We start from the raw sequence: 22,346 nt of genomic DNA on the forward strand, positions 1-22,346 counted from the left end.
AGCCCTGGCTATTACATGTCATTATCATACAATTGGAATTATTAATATGCAAATTTAAATGTCCACAAACTGGCAAGGAAACCTCTCTGAAACAAGAGGAAATAATTTCAAGACTTTTCTCCATCATTCGCACGGTGAGAAATCATTGGCCGTGGCGCACCGTTTGGGAAGTACTGCTGTATGCGGTGTGAATTTTCCGCACTTGTCCCGTCATCGTGTCGTCACGTCCAGTCTCAATCGCTAACTGGATTCAGTCTGTGAAAAGTTTCGATTCGATTCGGAGGGCTACTAGATCGCGGCGTATACACACGGAACGGGAGCTCGCAAAGGCTCACTTGGATTGAAGAATTTTTATATCCTCCCCCTCCTCGAAATGAGCCGCGAAACGCGCAAATGATTTGGAATTGTATCGTGGTAATTTCGCTCGAGTTGAGTGGTTGGTGAAAGGATTTTTGCTCCCGATGGAATCCTAAAAGCAATATTTTCGCATTTTACGCGCTGGGTTTATGCTTTATCTCATCCGACACGCGAACGCACTTCAGCGAAAGAGTTTCTGTCTGTCTTTGGGAGGTGAAAAAGTGGATTACGTCGGTCGAGGGGAAGATTGCAAAGATTTGCGTATAAGTCTCGAGAAGACGCAGGGAAGTGTGAGGTGAAAATTGCTGTGAGTGGAAAACTGTGTGCTACGCTTTGGATAAACACGAACCAGATTTGTTGTTCTTTCGTGCCTGCCTACATCTACGACTAATCGAATGTTTGCTCACATAAGCAAGAGGAGAATTACTACTACTGGAGGAGGAAAAGCCGAACCGTAGGTTCGGGGGAGGTTTTCCGGAGGCGAGCAATATCTAGCTATAAATTATTCATATGTCGGTCAAGCAGGCGAACGCCGAGTCCATTTGAGTAATGCATGTCTGCTCTTCTGGAAGAGTATTTAATTGGATTAATCAAAACAATTTTCCCTATACTTTTTGGCCTCGCCACCAAACTCGTAAAGATTATGGATGGATTCTGGTGAAAGGCAGCTTGCGTGGCAATAATTCATCTTTTTTTCCTCTAACGATGATGAGTTGCAATCTGTTAGGATCAGGAGTGGGACTTAGGGGAGTGACGAATTGAGGAATCCATCGCAGTAGGCGACGAACGGAAATCCTTTGGAGATAAAACAACGTTTCACCACCCATCCCATGGCATACTGCGCCGCGCCTCTCAGAAGCAGTGACATTCCCAGTGGAGCTCTTGGTGAAAATTTCATCCAGTCACGCCAAACAAGAAGATAAGAATCACTCAACGCCAACTACGACAGGAGATGTAAAACCACGATGGGCAGGAATGAAAAAAAAACTTCCCTTTATGGTTAAATGTTAAAGGGTGCACTCACTCGAGAACCGTTTTCCCAGTCCATGCTCGTAAGCTTGTGTGAGAATTTGTTGCCGCATGGTTACTTGAGTGATGTGGCCTAATTCGAGTTTCCTTTTGTTGTTTTCCTTTTGCCGCATATACTGCCCATTGAGACCCACTTCGTAATCCACATCAGCAACCACTCGGAGCGAGGTATTGTTGGTTTTGTTTAATATTTTCGTGGTTCGACATGAGCATTTTCAATAATTCGTTAACGATGAAGAGCTTCCGGATGTTTATGGATTTATAATTCTTCCTGTATTTCTATCAGCCAGTATATTTGAGTAATTTCATTATTTTGTGTTTTCACTTTCGCACTCTGCTAGAATTCCTCTGAGAATCTGTCCATACATTTCTTTAACGATATTTCTAAGTTTTCTTTGGATATTTCTCATGAAATTACCGCAAATATTATTCAATATGTTTTTTTTCTTTTTTTTTCCTTAAATTTCATTAATAATTAATTCAGGTATTTGACCAAGTATTTCTTCAAGAGTTCATGATTCTTACACGGACTTCTTATGGCATTCATCCAAGATTTTTGGAAACAATGCCTTCAACAATTGAATAAGGATACTGCAGATATTTATCTAGGAATCAAAAGTTGCAGTAATTCTCTAAAGAGTATCAGAAATTTCCTCAGATTATTTTCAGTCGCTAGCAATGAAGAACTTCCATACATTTATGGATCAATAATTCTTCCTATATTATAATTGTATAATTATATTTGAAAAATATCTTTGTTTTGTGTTCCTACATTCACACTCCACTTGGCATGTCTTTGTCTCTGTCTGCAACCATATATTGTTTATGGCTAAGATGTATCAAAGTCAATCTTCTATTTTTTAAAGAGCACAAATCTAAAGAGCTAGACAATCGTTTATGCTGAAAATATGATCGCTGGTGGTGACCAACCGATCAAATTTTCAATTCGGATGGTTGTTTGGTTCTCGAAAAAATCAATGATTCGGCTTCGACGTATCTTCATCATAAATCAGCCATAACCTTTTCTCTCGTCAGAGGGACATAAACCAGCTTTGCAATTTTTCATCATAATAGGCTATTTTTCATCACGCAAATCTGTCAGGAAATGTTGCGTATTGAATCATTCAACGCTTATTTGAGTAGCATAATGACCCATTATGCAACAACAGCTCATAACGCGAATGATTTGAGTCGAGTAATGACTCTAAAATCTAAACACAACGCTTCACAGTGCGTTGAGTGTATGGACAAAAATCAAAACTGGAAGATCAAGCCATTTGCGCACCTTGGTATGGAAGGGAAAGTTTTTTTTCTGATCAAAAGAGCATCATTGAAAAACTGTCCCAAGCGCCAATTACATTATTTTCCAAGAAAAACCTTTCAATTTGTACTTTTATTGCTTATAACGATGCAAGAAGTTATTTGCAAATATGTCTCTTCTCACTCGTAGCTGCCGATTTCTCAAATTCAAAGTTAAAATTGGTGTTGTTATCCTATCAAATATACTTTACCAACTTTCAGTCATGTTCTCTTTTAGATTTTGATTAAACAGATTGGTCTCAACATTCTCCGTACTAGACAAAATTTAGCTATTTTGCTACTCTGACAACCAGGGAGTGAAATTATCGGTCACGGCGATAATCATAAGCCTATCGCTCAAGCCGATTTTCCGGCGAAAAGAGACGTGCGATAATATCCTACCCGTCCAGTACTGCGAGAGTGTGCTCTCACGAGATCTGCAGCAGCGAATTTATATTATCACCAGCAACGAAAAGTTGGCTTCCTTCTTTTCTTCTCTTGTTTCGTCGTTTTGAGTGTCCTTCGCTTCCGCATGTAGCTTTTATATACCAAATTTATCTCCCTCTTCGTTCAGCTGGCGTGGTCGAGTGGTTATGGTGCACGCGCGTTTTGAAAACGTTTTTGCTCATGGGCATGGGTTCGAACCCCATCGGCGGCAAACATTTTTGTTATTTCCCATCTAATAATTATCGCGATAAGTTTAGAGCCGATAAAGTTGGATCAGTGCATATGATCGGATCGATCTTGGCTTTTCGTCAGCACAAAGATCATCAATTATAGCAGTTCACGAAATCTGTTTCTCGCAGATAAAGGCGTCAATGATTTGTCGGGTTGCTTGAAAAATGCCTATTTTCGTCTCATTTCCGCGATAATTTCATTCACTGCAGACAACTGTCACTTTCGACGCTTGTTGTAGTAGTTTTAGTGCTTTGCATAACTTATCAATACCGTCAAACGGGGTAACTTGCAACAGCGGGGTAACTTGCAACACTTGGACTTATTCGTGTTTGGACTTATTTTTAGACGCTTATATATTTTTTCATAACCTGTCACTCTGGCGGTCGAAACGAGAATGCATTTTGACACATTTCGACGAATAGCTTGTTGTTGTTTACCTTTTTTGTGCAGAGTTAGCGGACAAGTAAAGTGTGTCACGATTTTCACTAAAAAACAAGCTGTGAAATCGTTCCCTGCTACACTTAAACGGTAAGTACAAATTATTCAATAAATCGTCTACAGATCGAGTAACTAGTGGTAATCAATGCTCCAAGATGAAATTAAGACTAGGGGTTATACGTACTGCAGGAAAAAAAAATCGATGTTGACTACCCGTGAAGGGTAACTTGCAACAGTACTTGCAAAATGTTTAACTCCGTTTTCTCTATGTTCCATTTGCAGCCGTGTGATAACATGCCTCGGAAAATCAAAAGAAAGCTGGGAGCTCGCTCCTACGCTAACTTTTCCAAAAATACGCTGGAAATGGCAATTACAGAAATTAAAAAGAAACAAATTAGCATCCGAGAGGCAGCCAAAAAGTACGATTTGTGCCCCTCCACAATCAGCCGCAATTTGAAGAAAGGTAAACCGTACCAGGAACGATCGTACGGAAGGCCCACGGTGCTGACTGCGGAAGAAGAGAAGAGGCTCGCGGATGGCCTGCTGGTGGCCGCCGAGTGGGGGATGCCTTTTGACCGGATGGACGTGCGACGAATTGTCAAGCGCATTGGGCACAAAGGAAGAGACGTTCAAGGACAATTTGCCTGGAGTCGACTGGTGCAACTATTTCCTGGATCGACACAAAGAGCTGAAGACGCGCTGGTGTGAGAACATCAAACGGGCAAGAGCTGCAGTTTCCAGAGAGCAAATTGGAGAGTATTTCGACAATTTGGAAGTATCTCTGAAAGATGTGTCTCCAGATCTTATTGTCAACTATGACGAGACGAATTTGACAGATGATCCGGGTCGTACCAAAGTCATAGTGCGCCGTGGTGCCAAGCACGCTGAGCGGATTATGGATTCTTCGAAAACTAGCACGTCGGCGATGTTCGCGGGGACAGCTTCCGGGAAGGTAGTTCCACCTTTCGTGGTGTACAAAAGTAAGTTCGAATAGTGGATGGTTCGACAACTATCTATTCGAACAGTGGTTTTTCAAAATTGCTCTACGGCACTTCAAAAGCGTTGACTCATCGACAGCTCCCAAGGTGCTTATCGGGGAAAACTTGGCAAGTCACTTGTCGATCTCGGTGATTGAAGCTTGCGAGGAAAACAACATACGGTTCGTTTTCCTGCCTCCTAACAGCACCCATATTTGCCAGCCACTAGATGTCGCTTATTTTCGGCCTCTGAAGATCAAATGGAGAGAAGTACTTGTGGAGTACAAGACTAAGCACAAAGGCACAGTTCCAAAGTTTGCATTCCCAGGACTTCTTAAGAAGGCTCTTGACAAAATGGAAAAATCTGAAGACAATTTGCGGAGCGGTTTCCGGGCAACTGGTATTTATCCGTTGAATCGATCCAAGGTCCTTAAGAAGTTACCTAGTGACGAAAATGAAGTGAGCCAAGATGCTGACAAGTCGTGGACAGATGCGTTTGTAAGTGTTCTCAAAGAAGCTCGTTTTGGAAACGAGGCAACCACCCAAAGGCGTAAGAAGAGGATTCAAGTAGAACCAGGTCGGGCCGTCACGGTGGACGACATGAAGCAAGTATCACCAGTAAACCAAGCGGCCGGAATCAAACGCAAGAAAGTGGCTAAAGAAAATGTGGATGCAAGCGGCAAAAAACGTTCATCGGCGAAGAAGGAAAGCTCACGGATTGGGAAAGAAAACATCAATCCAGAACCAGTCGTTTTGATGACCACAACGAATACCAAGCAGTTACTAACAGCCGGAAACAAGAAGGTATTGGTAACCTTGTTTAACTGAAGTTGACCTCTGATTCGAAGTGACTTTAATGATGTAAATGAATTTGTTTTATTTGTTGATTCTTTTTTCTATGTTTCATGAAATAAAGTGATTGTTTTCGTTTTTAATGAATAATTTATTTATTTGACACCATCTTGGACCAATCTTAGATTTGAAGCCAGCTCCCTTCTGCATGGTCTTGCTTTGTAATGTCTGCCTAAGGGTTTGTTCAAAGATTATGTAACGCAAAAAAGCATCTTGTTTTTTAAATAGAGCATTGAAATTTTTCTGCAGATCGTCACCACCCCTTCTCCCCTAAACGCGTGACGTATTTTAGGGAACGGCCATTAATTACGTCACGCAAAAAAGTGACATTGTAGACCCCCTCCCTCTTTTTAGCCATGTTTTTTTGGGTGAAACTTCAATTTATTCCTATGGATCGCCACGTTTTTCAAAAACTCCCTCCACCCTCATCGCGTGACGTAATTTATGGATGTTTCCTTATGGATTTTCCTAAAATTTTGCTTTCTATACAAAACTAGTTGGTTGTATATTGGTTTTAAATCACTGTAGCAGCAGAAATACCAAAATAGTAAATAATAAACATCAATCCAGACTAAGTGTTGCAAGTTACCCCATGTGCGGGGTAACTTGCAACAGGCATGTTTTTCGAGCCTTACAAATTCATGGAAGTCAAATTCTGACAAACTTTGGGCTGTATTGTATTCTACCCCCCAGGATTAGTGTACCCGACTAGTTATTGTTCATCCTAATCATTAATATTTTCAGTTATTTAACTTTAAAGTCGAAAAGTGTTGCAAGTTACCCCGTTTGACGGTACTTGCTTCAATAGCAGATGCTATCTATAAACACTTGTGGATGCTTATTATCGCCTAATGAAATTTGATTTTTGTCTTTTGAGCAACGCACTGTGCGCTTTTCAGAAAATCAGGGCTGTTAGCGACTCATTGGGTGGTATGAATAAAAAGCGTTGAACTGTACTACATGTAGCATCTACTCAAAAACAAAATCTACAAAGTTTATTACACTTTTGGTATGAATAAGAAGCCTTTCGAACATGCAGTACGTACTGCTTTCGAACATGAGCTTTTACTACATACCTCTACAATATACGGGTACACTGAAATGAATTTTATTGTAGAAACTACTGAATCCATGGTAAAATTATGAACTGCACCAACGATTTTCAACCGACTACATTAATCTGTTAACTCTACTAAAACATAGTCAACATCACTACACAAGAAAATTTCTTCTGTTGATTTAACCAGAGTTGTAGTATTTTTGACTAGAAACATTATTGATTTGAGAAGTTTAGCATCATACTTTTGACCACACTGTGTTGTACGGTGGGTGTCACGGATTGAAATACAATGCTTTGTAGTGGATGCTACCATGAACATAGTCAAATTTACTGCACTGCTCAGTGATTTTCACCAGATTATAGTAAACTTAACAGATTTTTGTAGTCGGTTGAAAATCGTTGGTGCAGTTCTTAATTCTACCATGGATTCGGTAGATTATACAACAAAATTTGTTTGCGTGTAGTAGTGACTAATGCTGCACATTAAGAAAAATCCATTCAGAGTGTAGAGTGATTCTGCACGTAAAGAAAAATCTATTCAGGGTGACGCTTAAAATTAATACAATCATACATATGAAGGAAATGCAAGGAATCTAATCGATTACACGACAATTTGCACAAATTCATGAAGGTGCTGTAATTTGATAAGATTTGTAGTGTATTTTTTCGATTAGTCTGATATTTTCTTTATGTGTATGATTCTAAGATGATTTTATTGTGATTTTCACGAAAGATTAGGCTTACATGACGAAATTGAGAAGCTGCCAATAATGTACTGATGGTATATATTCAAACACCATTTATCTTTCATCCTTGATTTTAGTCACTGCCAGCTGGTTTTTACGCGATAACATGATCAGCTGGAGCTTGAGAACAATGACGATGACTGTAAACATCGGAGTACCAGCTGGTTATGTTGTGTAAAGAACAACCTTCCGAAATATCAAAACTTTTATCGTTTCCCATGAATTTTTTTTTTTTACTAAAATCTCCTTAATAAAGCTATAATAATAATAATGATTTTTACTCAAAACTAATTTATTCCGTTCAATAGCAAGCTGCTCTTAAGCCCAATTCAACTCGATCACGCTCATCAATACCCCTATCAGAAAGAGATAACACCAATCTTTCTGATAGTGGTGTTAGTTTGCGTGGGGGGAGGGGGGCTAAAAAGGGCTCAACAGCAATGTTTCAGAAAAAAGGCTCAAAACCTCTTGGGCCCTTTTCAAATGTTTTTCCAGAGTTGGCCACTGATGTTTGTATTCCACTCACTGATCGCGCAACGCTGAATTCTCAAATTTCTCAAACTTCCAACACAAGCGCATAGTGGTTTCTGCGCTCGTGTACATACACGGTACATGTCACCAACACTACTTAAAAATTGCTGGTGGAAAATATAAACAAAGATCAGCTGTTCCCAGCCAAATCAAATGGTAGTATTTTAAACCAGCAAATTTGCGCATGTGTTCGTGACACCGCTCGGCGAGAGCTCAATGGAAGAACGGTAGTCGAGAACTGTCAAAACGTATGGAAAACAATGAAAAACGTGAATTACAAGCAATTAGTAAACTGGATCGAAAAAGTAATGATAAGTGTGGTAATCTCATCATCCGGAATTCCACGTATCACTACAAACACAGATATTACTGAATACTATTCGTTACGCTCCACAATCTTCATGGCTCTTTCACTTACCGCACAAAACAACAATTACACTCTGCGCACCCATTCTGCGTCACCCTTTACCTAGTAACAAGATATATTAATCTTGTCGACCAAGGTTTATTCATGCAAGGTACTACAATAAGAAATCAAGCGTGATGTGAATACATAACTTTTTGTTTTTAGTTCATGTTCCATGGTGCTTGAAGTGTGTTCGAAAAGTGTAGAAAGGAAAATGACACAAACATGTTACACTCGTGCTCCACATGTAACGTTTACTACTGAGAATGTAGTAAATTTAACTTTACTACATTTTATTCGTACCGCCCAATGTCAAAAAATATGAACTTTAGAGATATGAAAAAGAAACCAAACATGAATTAGAAAATACTCGAATAGTGTTATTAGGGCTTTTTCAGAAAATCCGTCCATACATTTCGCTAACGGTATTTCTAACTTCTACCGAAAATATTACTCTACATTTGCCTAAGTAAGCCTACACTGGATTCTCAAGGCATTCATCCAACAGTTTTGTTCAAAAAAAGGTTTGAGCGAGGAGTTTTTTTAAGGATATTGCAGACATACCATTAGGCATCCATAAATGCAGTAGTTCCTCCAAATTATTTTAGGATTTCTTGGAGAATTTGACAGTAATTTTTCAAAAGTGCCTTCCTCCCCTGCACAGAGCAGCACCTAGAACAAATTCGTGGCCATAATTTCGATTTTGAAAAAATGGGATTTGTGACCCCGCTATATTTTTTAAACATAGCTAATAGTATGCCGCATGTTGTGGCTACATTGAAAAGACATCAAATAAATTCGAAAAAATGTTAAAAGAGTTCAAAAAACCAGGTTTTTTCATTGTATTTTAATTTTTTTATATTATATAATCAGAATTATTGTTCTAATGTGAACATTTTTTCCAAAATAAACTTATATTTTTTACTGAACTTTTTGTTTATGAATATAAGAAGAGCTTCTGCATAAAATTTTCCAAAAAATATTTTTTATTTGTTTATTTTCAAGACAATTTAGCAAAACAAAATTTTAGTCATTTTTCGTAAACTTCAGTATTGAAAAAGTTACCTTATACGGCAATATCCGGAAAAGTTTTAACCACAGTGTAAAACTTACATATGTTATCTATCAGTTACAGCGTAAAACTCTTCCGCATATTTCCGCACTTGAAATTTTAAGCCTTTTGAAAATATCAGTTATCATTTTTTTTTTTCGAATATGTTTAGCCCGCTTTTAAAAAACCTTCTGTCCAATGTGATGTCCGAGAAAATTATAATTTAAACATTTTTCTCTTATTTGCATAACTGACTTAAGTAAAATTGTTAATCTTATAAATAACATTTATCACAGTTTTTACACATGACATCGCCAAATCAGATTTTGTAATTTTTTAAAATAAACAGAAATGCTTTGTAAGAGACACAATAGTGCCATGGTTTAAATCACCATGTCTTTTGAACTTTTTCTTCTTCTTCTTTTTCTTGAAATTACGTCCCCACTGGGATAGAGCTTCCTTTTCAGCTTAGTGTTCAATGAGTACTTCCACAGTTATTAAATGAGAGCTTTCTTTGCCTAAGTTGCCAATTTCGCATTCGTATATCGTGTGGCAGGTATGATGATGTTCTATGCCCAGGAATGTTAAGGAAATTTCCATTACGAAAAGATCCTGGACCGACCAGGAATCGAATTCAGACATCTTCAAAATGGCTTTGCTCTGAAGCCGCGCACTATAACCATCCGGCTAAGGAGGATCTATAAAACTAAATTAATAAATTAAATATAGGACAGTTTGAAGTAATCACATTAAAAGGTTTTCAGAATTATCGTAATTTTGGTTGAAATGGATAGTTATTCCTGTTTTTTTATCTGTTATCTTTAATGTTGTCAATGCCAAACAACTAAATACAGGAAAACAAGTACGACGGTAAACCTCACTGGCTCATGTACAGAAATTTTCTAACAAATGTGGTTTTAGTGCTAAAAATAATCATTAAAATAAAAACTGGGAGGATTCCTTTTCAGGATGAAATTTATCACTTGTCAATGCGATTATTGTGAGTCTGAAATTACTCTTCGTACTGAATTTCGGCTCCCTGAAAATGAATATGCTCTTTAAATTTGAAAAAAACCATATTTCTAGAAATAATGAAAAAAAAAAATCAAGAATTTCGCGGAAAACTTGAGGCGTATTTTAAAAGGAGATACTGAATTATTTCAACAAAATGAGATCATTGGTACGAGTTTTGTTAGTGAAATCTGGTTTGGAGATGTAATTTAGGCATCCTAACAAACTTTTAGGCTGTTTTAGAATGTTTGTCAATATCGTACCGTACATGATTCTTGAATTTTAAATTATTTCCATAGAAACAAACATTCTTAAACGCAAAAAAAAATCTTCACAACACTCGATCCAACAATAGTAAACAACGTTCGTTTACGCCAGTGCTTCTCAAACTTTTTAAACTTCCGCCCCCTTGAGACCAATATTTATCTGAAGTCGCCCCCAGATTTGTAATTCAATTATTTTAATTCAGCACTGTAATATATCGTCGACTCGCATATCCATAGAATCATAATGCAATAACTCTTATGTACATTTAAATATATTTTTCAAATTTCGATAACTCACAATTATTAGGAATGATTTACTGGACTTTGATTTTTAATAGCAATTGCGTGCATTACAGGCTATTGAATCAGTTTTCGATACAAATTCGGCCCAGTTTCAGCTTTTTTAATTTAATGTATGCATAGGAGGCGAAACTTTTTAAAATTGAACCAAATGCAATGTTTTCCGAGAAAACGCACTTCTTTTCACATGAATGTGTCATATTTGAGTGAACTGCATTGATTTTGTTTGCAATTGTGCGTTTTTGAAAATTTTCGCAAAGTTCTCATATAAAAGTTCCTTATATAAAATATTGGGCATTTGCAAAAAAAGTCTCAGTTACATATTTTGTACATCCAAAATATGTTGTGTGATTGAATGTTATCTATGACTAATCATTCCGACCTTGTGAAAATCTCTTATACCGACAGTTCTTAAACTCACATGATAGTAAAATACCTGAATGCAGAACACAAACATTTTGTGTTTGACAATCATCAAGTGTTGTCTATCATAATTTTGAAATGACCATGATTAGATGTGTAATAATCTAAGGGTGAATAGACATGAAATTAGTAGAGTTTGGAATTGATTAACCTTCAGATGTGTGTCCTCCAAAGAGTATGTGTATTATTTTTTCAAATGATCCCGTGTTAGCTTTTCCCTTTCTGGATTCACATCCCCCCCCCCTCCCCACCGAAATTCTGTTTTACAAATTTTCACCCCCTTGAGCCTGAAAATCGCCCCCAGGGGGGCGAATTCGCCCACTTTGGGTATCACTGGTTTACGCCATTGTTTGAAAAACAAAAAAAAAACACTGTATTATACGCATAAGAGTCCATTTCATCGAGTTTTATGGTCCTAAATTTCAGAAATGACGGGTATCTAAAGGATTTTCAATGGACTTGAAAGTTGCGTGTGAAAATTGAATGAATTAACCAATTAATAACATGATTTTATATTCATGAGAATAGGAGTCCAGCTGTAAAATTTTAACCTTATTATGCTGTAAATTTTTCACATAAGTATGAAGGAATTCTTATGAAAATTCGAATACTTTTTCATTGAAATTTCATTTTGTTGATGCGATTCACATTTACAAAATATCGAGAGTCAAAATAATCCGTTCATGATATCTTGAAATCAGATATTTTGGACAAATGAGGCATACATAATTTTGTTTTGCAAAAGGCATGGAGAAAGCTTTTCAAATAAAACATACCAGTCAATTTTATTATTCCATTAAAAGGAACTTTTAATGGTACTTTTTTGGAAGAAAAAAAATATCTGAAAATGAATTTCTGAGCATACCTATAAAAAAATGTTTGAGCTGGAATATACAATAACTGTTAAAATTCTAATTATTCATCGATTGCTTACCCTCTTGGCGAGCTAGAGGCGCATCAACTTATGCCGCACAAGTCTGTTTTCCATCTGTTGCTAGAATATTCGAACGATTGGTCATCAAAAATGAACTCAAAAACTGTTTGTCTTCAACGGCCTTATTTACTAACTGAAGTGTGAATAATTGTCCAGAAACGGTTCAAAATTAATCCTTATTAAGTTATAACAGTTTTTTAGTCAATATTAAAGTATTAGCAGATCATTTCGGGGAAAAAATAATTTTGGCCATGATTTTGCCAAAATACTCTTGTGTGCCCTGGTACGAAATTTCATTAGGATATCAATCTAAGGACAGGATTCTATTCTCTAAGAGTACTTTAGGAAGTACTCTAAGACATCTTTAGGAATTCCTTCAGAAATTCATTCAGAGATTTCCCGAGGAAATATTTCAGAAATTGTGGAATTTCCCAAAATAAATCTTATGTTTAAAAAACTTTTCAAATTAATCTCTGAAGCTCTTGAAAAAATACCAGATAAACTCCTACAAGAGTCTCCGAAGTAATGTCTGAACCATAGAGGGAGTCTTTGGTGGTTCTCTATATAAATATCTAAATTATTCAACAAAAAATTTAAAAAAAGAAAATCTTTGAGGATTTTCTGAAGATATTTGTGAAAAGCCTCGGGCGCTTAGATTCCGTATGGGAATTGTCTGAGGGATTACGGGTATAATTGGTACAACATTTTAAGATATAGGAAAAAGTTAAATGAATTTTTCAAAAATCCACGAAGGATTTATTTCAGGAATCTTCTTAAGAACTGCGGGAGTAATCGCTGGATGAAATGCCGGAGAAATCTCTAGAGAAATGTCTGGAGGAACCTCATGGGGAAACTCTAGTCGAAATAAGGAAATACTGTAAGAGTTTTAAGATAGATTTCCCGAAAAAATTCTTGCGAAATTTTTGGATCAATTTCTCGAAAAAAAATTCTATTAAAATGGTTAGAAGAATTCTTCAAAGATTTTTTTCTGGAAAAATCTATAACAAAGTTTTTTTTAACAACTCTGAAATAAATCTTTGTGGATATTTATTGGAAAATTCCGTAGGAATCTTCGAAAGGTATCCTAGTAACAACTGAATTTTGAATATATAATATATAAAAATTTAAAAAATAATAGTTTACCTGATTCTAACGCGAAGAAAAATCATCTGAATCAATTGATAAATATTCTGGCGAAAAATAAGGCTTAATTCATAACAGATCTCTTCAGCGAATTTCAACCTGGCTAAGGCTTCACTGAAAACTTCAACAAAATCAGCCATATTTTTTTTATTTCGGCAGAAAATTCTTTATTTGATTTCGCTTAAATTTTTTAGATTCTTCCACAGGAAACCTTATACCTTAAACTTCAAACTACGTTTTTCCAAGAAAAAAAAAAAAATATTTGTAAGAAATTTGAAACATTATTTGACTTATTTCCAACAGATTTGTAGCAAAATTTTTGAAGCCACCTTTCGATATTCCTTGAACAATTTTGGTACATATAACCAAATTCCTAAAGGAGTATCGAAGAGTGGCTCCAAACCTTTTGCTACAAATCTCTTGAAAATTAGTCAAATATGATTGAGAGGTATGTTCAAATTTCAACGTGTATTCCTCTTGGAGGACAACGATTCCTCTTATGTCTACTTGTCTACTGTCTACTGTCTGATTCACAAATTGATTCCCGTATTCCCCGTTCGAAAAATCATTGACACTGTCAAATTCCTTCATATAGTTTTCAAAAAAAAAAAAAAAAAAATATCTATTACAAATCATATTGCGAAGACCATCAAAAGTCTTTCATAATGCATTACAAATTGCGTCACAAATTCTCCATTGTTTTCTTTCTGTTAGTTCCGCTTCAAATACTCGGATTACACAGGAATTATCCACGAAAGTATACCTGAAATGTATTTTGCCTTCGAATCTTCGTAGGAAATTTATTGGAAAACCCCAAGCATACTTTTGCTCCCGAAATAAGTAAACGAATTTGTGGATAAACATCAAGCAAAATAACTGGAAAGGGATTTATTAGGAAATTCATAAAGAAATTTGTAAGGATCTGCCTTAAAACATTAGAAATAGTTTTATCAATTCATCTGCAATTTCAGGGTGGAGTTCTTAGAGGCTTTCTGTCAGAATTATGGGGATTCTAAAAATCAAAGGTCATTGAAATGCGGATTTCTGCCACTAGGTGGCACTAGTGGGCATCGTAATTTTGTTTTTTTTTTTTTCGATATCTCAGAATCCTGACTACTTAGATAGCGTCCTCGGCAAAGTTATTCAGTAGCTCAAGGACTATCATTATTTGAGCCATGAGATTCAAAATTTTGCCACTGGGCGGCGCTAGTGAGCATGAAATTTTTGTTTTGTGTTTATCCCAGGATCCTGACCACTGAGAGATGGCGTCTTCGGCAAAATTGTCCAGTAGCTCAAGCTCTGATCATTATAAAAATTCGAAACCTAAAGCTTCATGCTTACTAGCACTGTCTGATAGCGAATTCTCGAAACACTTGGCTCAAATAATGATAGTTCTTGAGCTAAAACTTTGCCAAAGACGTCATCATTCTCATTGCTCAGACTCCTGATATATCGGCAAAAAAAAGTCCCAGGCTCACTATACCACCTGGGTGCAAATTTTTGAATCAAATAGCTTGAACAATGATAACTCTTGACTAACTGAGTAGATTTGCCAAAGACGCCATGTTTCTGAGATAGTTGCAAAGTAAAAGTTTGATTTTACTAGCGTTGCATGTTGGCAAAATCTTGAACCACTTGGATGGAATAATGATTGTTCTTGAGCTTCTGAATAAATTTGCCGAAAACGTCATCTTTCTAAGTGTCCATAGTTCTGAAATATTGGCAAAGCAAAAGGTTCATGCGCACCAGCGTTGCTTAGTGGCAATGTCTCAAGTCTGTTGATTAACTTAATGATAGTCCTTGAGCTATAGAACAACTTTGCCGATGACACAATTTTGTTAAATGGTATGAACCCTGACATAACCGTTAAACGAAAGTTTCATTCTCACTAGCGCCACCTGGGAGAAAAATCTCGAATCTCTTAGTTAGGATAATTATTGCCCATGAGCTACTTTGCCGAATACGCCATCTCTTTCAGTGGCCAGAATGCTGAGATATCCGCAAAACAAACGTTTCATGCTTACTTGCGCCGGCTGGAGGGAAAATTTCGAACCCCTTGACTAGAATAATGGTAGCCCTTAAGCTTGTGAACAACTTTGCTGAAGACGCAATCTTTCTAAATGGTCAGGATCTTGAGATATCCGATAAACAAAAACTAATTCTTTTTGAACAGTGTTGCCAGCCACATGAACATTTGTGTTTCAGCTGACTGTATAGCACGCTACACTTCCTTCAACTTTGGTGAACATTCAGTATCGTTATCTTTAAAATTTTTAGTATTTGCATATAAATGGCTCTTTTGATAACAATCGAGCAGTGTTGCCATATATCATCAGAATATGACATATTGGATGGCCATTTTGGAAAGTTCTCAATCAATGCTTCAACTTTGCCGAATATCTTGGATCGTATTTCCACATTTGGGTGTTGTATTTTTCAGAAACATAATTACACCCGATTCTGTTTTTGCACGGATTTTTTTTACACGGCCGTGCAAAAAAAGTTTCCATACAAAATTTTTCGACAAAACCTTATTTTTGCATGAAACGTCGAGAAATGGTGTTACTTTTTTTACACGGTTTTTGAAATTTTGAACTGAAAACTTTTTTTGCACGGTACGCATCCCCCGTGCAAAAACAGAATCGGGTGTATAGCCCTGTTTTTATTTACGACCGATTCTTTTTACGACCCTCCGATAACGATCGTAAAAAGAGGTTGGAGTGTACGTTTAGAAAACACTCAGAGATATCTTCAAGAATTCATTCAGAAATTCATACATGGATTCACCAAGTATTTTTTTAGAAATTGGGGAAAATTATTAACTAAATGAAAAAAGCCCTGAAGTAATTTAAGACCAAAACTCCTACAACAGAAGGAATATTTGATAGTTTTCTAGATAAATTTCTCAATAATTCATCGGAAAACATACGAAAGAAAACGTTTGATAACATCCTGCAAGATTTTCAGAAAAAAAATCTTTGAAATGTCTTGGATGCTAGGATTTCGTGTAGGAATAATTGGAGCATTTAAAGGAATAATTGCGATAGCATTTCATGCTGCGAAACCTTTTGTGAACTTTTCAAAAATTAATGAAGGATTAGTTTTAGAAAATAGTCGAGAAATCTTTGGAAAAACTGCAGGACTAATCAATGGATGAAATTCATGGAGAAACCTTATAAGGACTCTCTGGTCGGACTTAAGAATTACTGGGATAGTTCTAAGATAATTGAAATTTTTTGGAGTAATTCCTGGTAAGAAGTATCTCCATCAAAATGGCTGGAAAAAATACTAAAAAAAAAAATCTTGCGGAATTCTCCAAGAATTCATTTCTAAAGAAATCCTTAACCAAGTTTCTATGGAGTAAACCTTTATTTAAGAATATTTTAATGGAATTCTGAATGAATCTCTTAGAGATTTTTTTTTCCGCAGAGATTAGGAAAGTACTAGAGGTATCAATGTTAAATAGCTGAAAAATTTCCTGGAGTAAATTCTGAAAGAATTCCTCTGATTCCTCTCACGATTTTTTTTTGGAGAAGTCTCTGAAGGAGTCCCTGAATAAATTCTAGAAAAAAATTCTCATGGAATCGCTGGCAATATTTTTGAAAAACCTTTGGCATTGTTGGGCAGGAGTTTCTGAAGGTATCCTTGGAGCATCTAGAACTTACTAAGAGGAGCAATATTATACAAGCAACTTTAGCGACTATTTTGCTTAAAGATGAGACTTTCTTGTAATCGAATCATCAAAAAGAGTATATTTATCCGGCCAGGAAGCTTCAAAAATGTACTATCTGATATTTAAATTCTTCATGCAAGGTCGCAGCAAACATTATGACGTGAAATTGAAAAAAAAAAAACATGTTCTCGTGACTCCTCAACTGACTCGTAAAAATTTTCAACTAGGATTTGTATTCTTTAACAGATACGCGTATCTCGACTTCAACTCTAAGGCCGTCTTTAGCGTCGTGTACTAGACTCGATTCCAGTAAATATGTAGGGAGAGGTGGAACAAATCGACAATAAGGTCCTAAAATGTTAAATGAAATCTTGTTTTTATTTAAAAACACGAAAGAGCATGTTACTGCAACTACTTTAGAAATTTTTCCCGCTCAAATAACGTCTATATCATATTTAACCATTAATTTAGAAATTGGGTCCATAAATGCACCTTGACACTTTGGATCATGTTTGATGTTCGCTTAGCCGACAAAAACACCACAGGGCTTTTAGTTTTAACACTGGGGTTGTGCCTATCTGACATTTCGGAAGGTACACGGAAAACAAAATACACCCAAAATTTGAGTTTAAGCCAAGGGTTGTGACAAAATCTAAAGAAACATAAAAAAAAGTTTTTTGGACTTAAACAAACGAAAAGCATTATAAAATTGTGTAAACATGTGTTTTTGGCCTAAACTTAAGCGTTTGGTACTAAAATTGGGACAGGGCTTTTTCATGTGACAGGTTCGTCTATGCATTTGTTTACATCAGTGGAGGACCGGTGCTAACACGGGACTGTCATCTCCAGAATAACTGTCAAAGAGCTTCCCGATCAGCTGATTTGAAACATGCCTTGTGAATAGGCTTATTCAGCTTTTCAAATCCGCTCATGGCTGCCGCAAGCGGGCTCGCTTTTGGGTAGGGATGGGGCGATTTGACGTTTGGCTCGGATCGTTTCTGGTTGAATGGACCCAAGCCTAACGTCATATCGTTTGATCCCTACCAGAAAACGAGGCTATTTGCGGATGCCATACACGGTATCGCGGATCTACTCAAATTTGAGTTGTTTCAACGTAAAACCGTAGTTGAGCCCAATAACTCAAATTTGGCTGAATTTCCAAAGCCGCCATTAGGTACTTTGCCTTTGAAGCCATAAGAAAAATTTACTTAAATTTGGTTTGATTCAACGCAAAATTGAGTTCTTTCAACCCAAGCTTGAGAATAATGATTCAACCCAAGCTTGAGAATAATAATTACTCAAATTTGGCTTATTGGGCCAAACTACCCCCATTGAGCAGGTGCAGCTCTCTCTATTTTTGACAACATTGGTGGGGATGAGAGAGAATACCGAGAGATTTTGGGTTGAGAGAATAATCGATTTACTTAATTTTGGATAAAGTCAACTAAAAAATTAGGTAAACTGTTTGTCAGTGAAACATAAAAAGCTGGATAGGCCTTTTCACTAGACGTGTCAAATGAGCTGATTCGGAAGCTGTTTGACAGTTCTTGTTCGGCAACGACAGTCCCGTGTATGCACCGCTCTTCGACAGATGTAAACAAATGCATACACCGAGCTGTCACATAGAAAGGCCTATTACGACACTCTTTTGGCAAAAATGAAGACAAATCAATTTGTCCATCTAATCCAATTGCAAATTATATGTAATGTTTAGCTTTTCGGTAGTTGCTAAACTTCCACTCGGCTGGTTAGCCGTAAACCATGATTCATAATTAAAAACAAGTAAAAATGAAGAGTTTGAAAACTGAAGGCTTTTTCATGGGCCTCTAAAATTTGAGCACGCTTTCTAAGATTCTGGCAAAAGTATTAGAGTTTTTGACATTTTATAAACAGATTTCTTGAAGATATTCATAGAGAAGTTCCTGGAAGTATCATTTGGAAGAACTCGTGTAGAAATTTCTCGATTATGCTCTGAAAAAAAAATCTGGAATAATCCTTGGAACAATTAAAAAAAAACTGAAAAAAACCTAGGACATAAGTAAAGAAAGCTTACAACAATTTCCGGCAGGAATTTGTGAAAGTATCTTGGTAAAAATTTATACTATAAATGAATAGATGAAGCAATTCATATTGAAATTACATACTTTCAGAGATTATCGGTTGTAAGAAACATGTTAAAGGATATCTTGGAAGTATTGATTGCTTGGAGGAGTTTCTCGACATCTAGATGAATTTCTGAAGAAAGCTTAGAAGATGATGGGATCTTCAATGAAATTTTGAACAAGAAAACTCAAAACATTTTGAAATAATCTTTAAAAAATTTTGTGGGAGCTTCATGAAACTAGCAGAGATATTTTGAGATGATTCACTAGATAAATCTTTGGCCAATTCGAAGAAAGAATCTATTGAGAAGTATATCTAGAATATCAAATTTCTTCTCAATATGGCCAACTCATTCTAAAAAAGGCAATACGATCATACTGGATACTGTTATTAACTAAGAGCTTTCTTCGCCAGAGTTGCCATTTTTTTATTTTTTCTTCGATCTTATGAAAGTCGCAACAATTTCGTGCGGAAACCGCAATATAGAAAACATTTTCTCATGCCAACGCATTAGACCTCTTGGGACTAAACTTATACCGTATAATGCAGAAGTAAGCTCAGCATTATGGAAGAATCCACCACCAAAAACACGAAACCTTCACCCAAGTCCTCTTCCCATTAGACGACGCAGTAGTAGGCTTTTATAAACCTGCTAGGTTGCTTGGTTGCTGCTGCTACGTTACAGAACACCTGTAATCGCCTACTGCGACGACCACTACTGCTATCGCAATTTCCTGATAGCGTGTGTAAAAAACTAGAACGCTTTACTACAGCCGGTTCGTTCACTGCTTTCCGGGAAGGGCCTTCGGAAGGTGCGCGGAAAATCGATACTGATTTATCAAATAACGTGATCTACCGGTACGAGCCGTGTCGACCCGGAATGCTACTCATGCGTAATATAAATAATAATAATAACTCCGATAGGGGTTTTTGATGTTTTGGGAATTGATTGAGTGTAAGGGAACGAAGTTTTGATTGAATCTTAAAATTTGTAGCTATTTGGAGGTCTCAGATTTGAAATCAAAATCTCTGAATGGAATTGTTTAAACGTGCATTGCTCAACTGGTCAGCGCCCATTTTTGTGAGGAAGAAACTCAAGTCTTACGAGAGTAATTTCTTAACAGATTACCAATGTAATAGAGTAATACCACTAGTGGTTGAACGAACGCACAAACAGCTCAAAAACTCCCGACGATGAGTTACATGGCGGAGGAGAAGATCAAGCTCGCCGGCGAGGACTCCAAGGACCGGCTGTACGAAGCCAAGCAAAATCAGAAGGCCATCCGGATTTTGACGGTGGCCGCTTACGTCCTGTGCGTCTCGCTGGTGGCCATAATGCTGTCCCTGTACTACATCTTCCTGTGGGATCCAAGCACAAATCAGATAAACGCCAAAACCCAAACAGTTGGTCCGTTTCGAGACGCCAGAGCGTCACTCCGGCGATCTCAGTTCGATTCCCACTAATGTGGTTTTTTTTTCTATCGCTTTTTTCCAGATAACATCGTTATACCGGACAACCTGGCCATACAGCTGGCGAACCGAAGCGAAGTACCGGCGGAGCTGTTCTACACCAACCTCTACCGGCATCTGATCCACAGCAAAACGATCAAGGCTCGCAAATCGGCCGCAGTCCGGGAGTCGTCGAACCTGACGCGGCTAATCCAGCTCTACCACCAGCAGAAAGAGATTAACGAAAACGACGTCTACGTCCAAAGTGAGCTGGAGCAGTTGGTGGATGCCTCGGCATCGTCGGCGTCGCAATCATCTGCCGAAAGCACGCAGCCGCCATCTTCGGCGTCGGACGCCATGATGGCCGACGAAGACGACGGTGGCGACGACTACGAGCAGAGCGGCAACTACGGCCTCTACTCGAACCACACGACGATACAGCTGGATCAGGACGACGCACTGCAGCAGTGATTTGAGGATGCAGCTCCAACGGATACTATTTTTCTATGAAAATTCGATGCAGTTAGTCAGTCACTCACACAATATACTCTTTCACGATGCGATTTTTGCGGCTAGAGTCACGACGCGCCAGTCCGTGGATTGGTTTATGGGATGCGCTGTAGTAGGCTGTGATTTTTCGCTAGCATTGATTGTTAAAGTGCGATCAGTGCTCGCTGGAAAACACGGAATCGTAGTGGGCGCGACGATTGGTAAGCAGTTACACACTGAACAATGTGGCCTAAAATTGGAGAAATCTGTACCCAAGACCTTTAGAAGAAAAACACCCTCAAAATCTATGAAACAAAATTGCTTTAAATAAAATCAATTCCTCTGTTTTAAGTGATAAATTTATGAAAGTTGGAACGATGAGGTGGAGGTACAATTCCTTATACAATATTATATACACTTACTACCATCTTCACTCACATCAAGCAAAGCAAGTACACGTTTCACATCCATTTCCAACGATTTACTTTTGACTACGGTGATTTATTAGAAAAATCCTAAAGCTCGTGCAAAAGATGTTCATTAGAAGAAAGGGCAAGTGACAGCAATGGTTAGACTCTATTTACTCCATGCACTTCAGAAACCAGAACTAGCAGAGCATTGATTCATTAGTCAAGTTTTAACCATTTCAATGATACAATAATGTTTAGCGTGTAGAAGAGAAGGAAGAAGAAGAATGGAATTACAGAGAGAGCATTGGATCGGAACGATCGGAGAGAATCAAAAACAAGATAACTATATTAGTAGTTGGAGAGGTTAATAGTTGTTAAGTTTCAATTAGATAAGGGAGATAATAAAGAAGTTTTAAATTATGCTGAGCTGAATGCAAATCTTTTGAAGGAAAAAAACGCTATCTATTATTTTCGGTGACTGCTGGGGAACATTTTACGACGAGTTCTGTTTCTGCTGGAATGATTTCTGTGGAGAGTTCCGTGGACACCTTTCTGATAACAATTCTGTGGAGATTTTAATGGATACATCTATGAAGACATGCGCGAAGTCTACTGAGGAGATTTCTTTGAAGAAATTTTTGAAGTCTTCTGCGGAGACCTCTGAGGACAAGTCTAGTTTCTGAAGAGAAGCTTGGAAGCCCCTGAAGTGAAGCTTCCAAGC

The 22,346-nt window shown here is 37.3% G+C and overlaps 1 protein-coding gene across 3 annotated transcripts; it reads left to right on the forward strand.

Moving 5' to 3' along the window:
• Positions 1-223: 223 nt before the first annotated feature.
• LOC5577194 lies at positions 224-22,051 on the forward strand. 3 transcript variants are annotated; one of them, XM_021839321.1, is made up of 3 exons: positions 224-869; positions 20,402-20,685; positions 20,773-22,051. In XM_021839321.1, the coding sequence occupies exons 2-3, from the start codon at positions 20,472-20,474 to the stop codon at positions 21,195-21,197; spliced, it is 639 nt and encodes a 212-aa protein (XP_021695013.1). In that variant the 5' UTR covers positions 224-869; positions 20,402-20,471; the 3' UTR covers positions 21,198-22,051. The 3 variants fall into 3 exon arrangements, with proteins under 3 accessions (XP_021695013.1, XP_021695014.1, XP_021695015.1); XM_021839322.1 differs by having other exon boundaries at positions 224-837; XM_021839323.1 differs by having other exon boundaries at positions 224-811.
• Positions 22,052-22,346: the final 295 nt, after the last annotated feature.

Source organism: Aedes aegypti, chromosome 1 (assembly GCF_002204515.2).
Source record: "Aedes aegypti strain LVP_AGWG chromosome 1, AaegL5.0 Primary Assembly, whole genome shotgun sequence".
NCBI classification, from domain to species: Eukaryota; Metazoa; Arthropoda; class Insecta; order Diptera; family Culicidae; genus Aedes; species Aedes aegypti.

Bases quoted from the DNA above. Each gene is read 5' to 3' on its own strand.
- LOC5577194 (XM_021839321.1), top strand. From the start codon at position 20,472: ATGAGTTACATGGCGGAGGAGAAGATCAAGCTCGCCGGCGAGGACTCC. The intron at 20,686-20,772 runs GTCCGTTTCGAG...GCTTTTTTCCAG, and splicing joins CGCCAAAACCCAAACAGTTG to ATAACATCGTTATACCGGAC.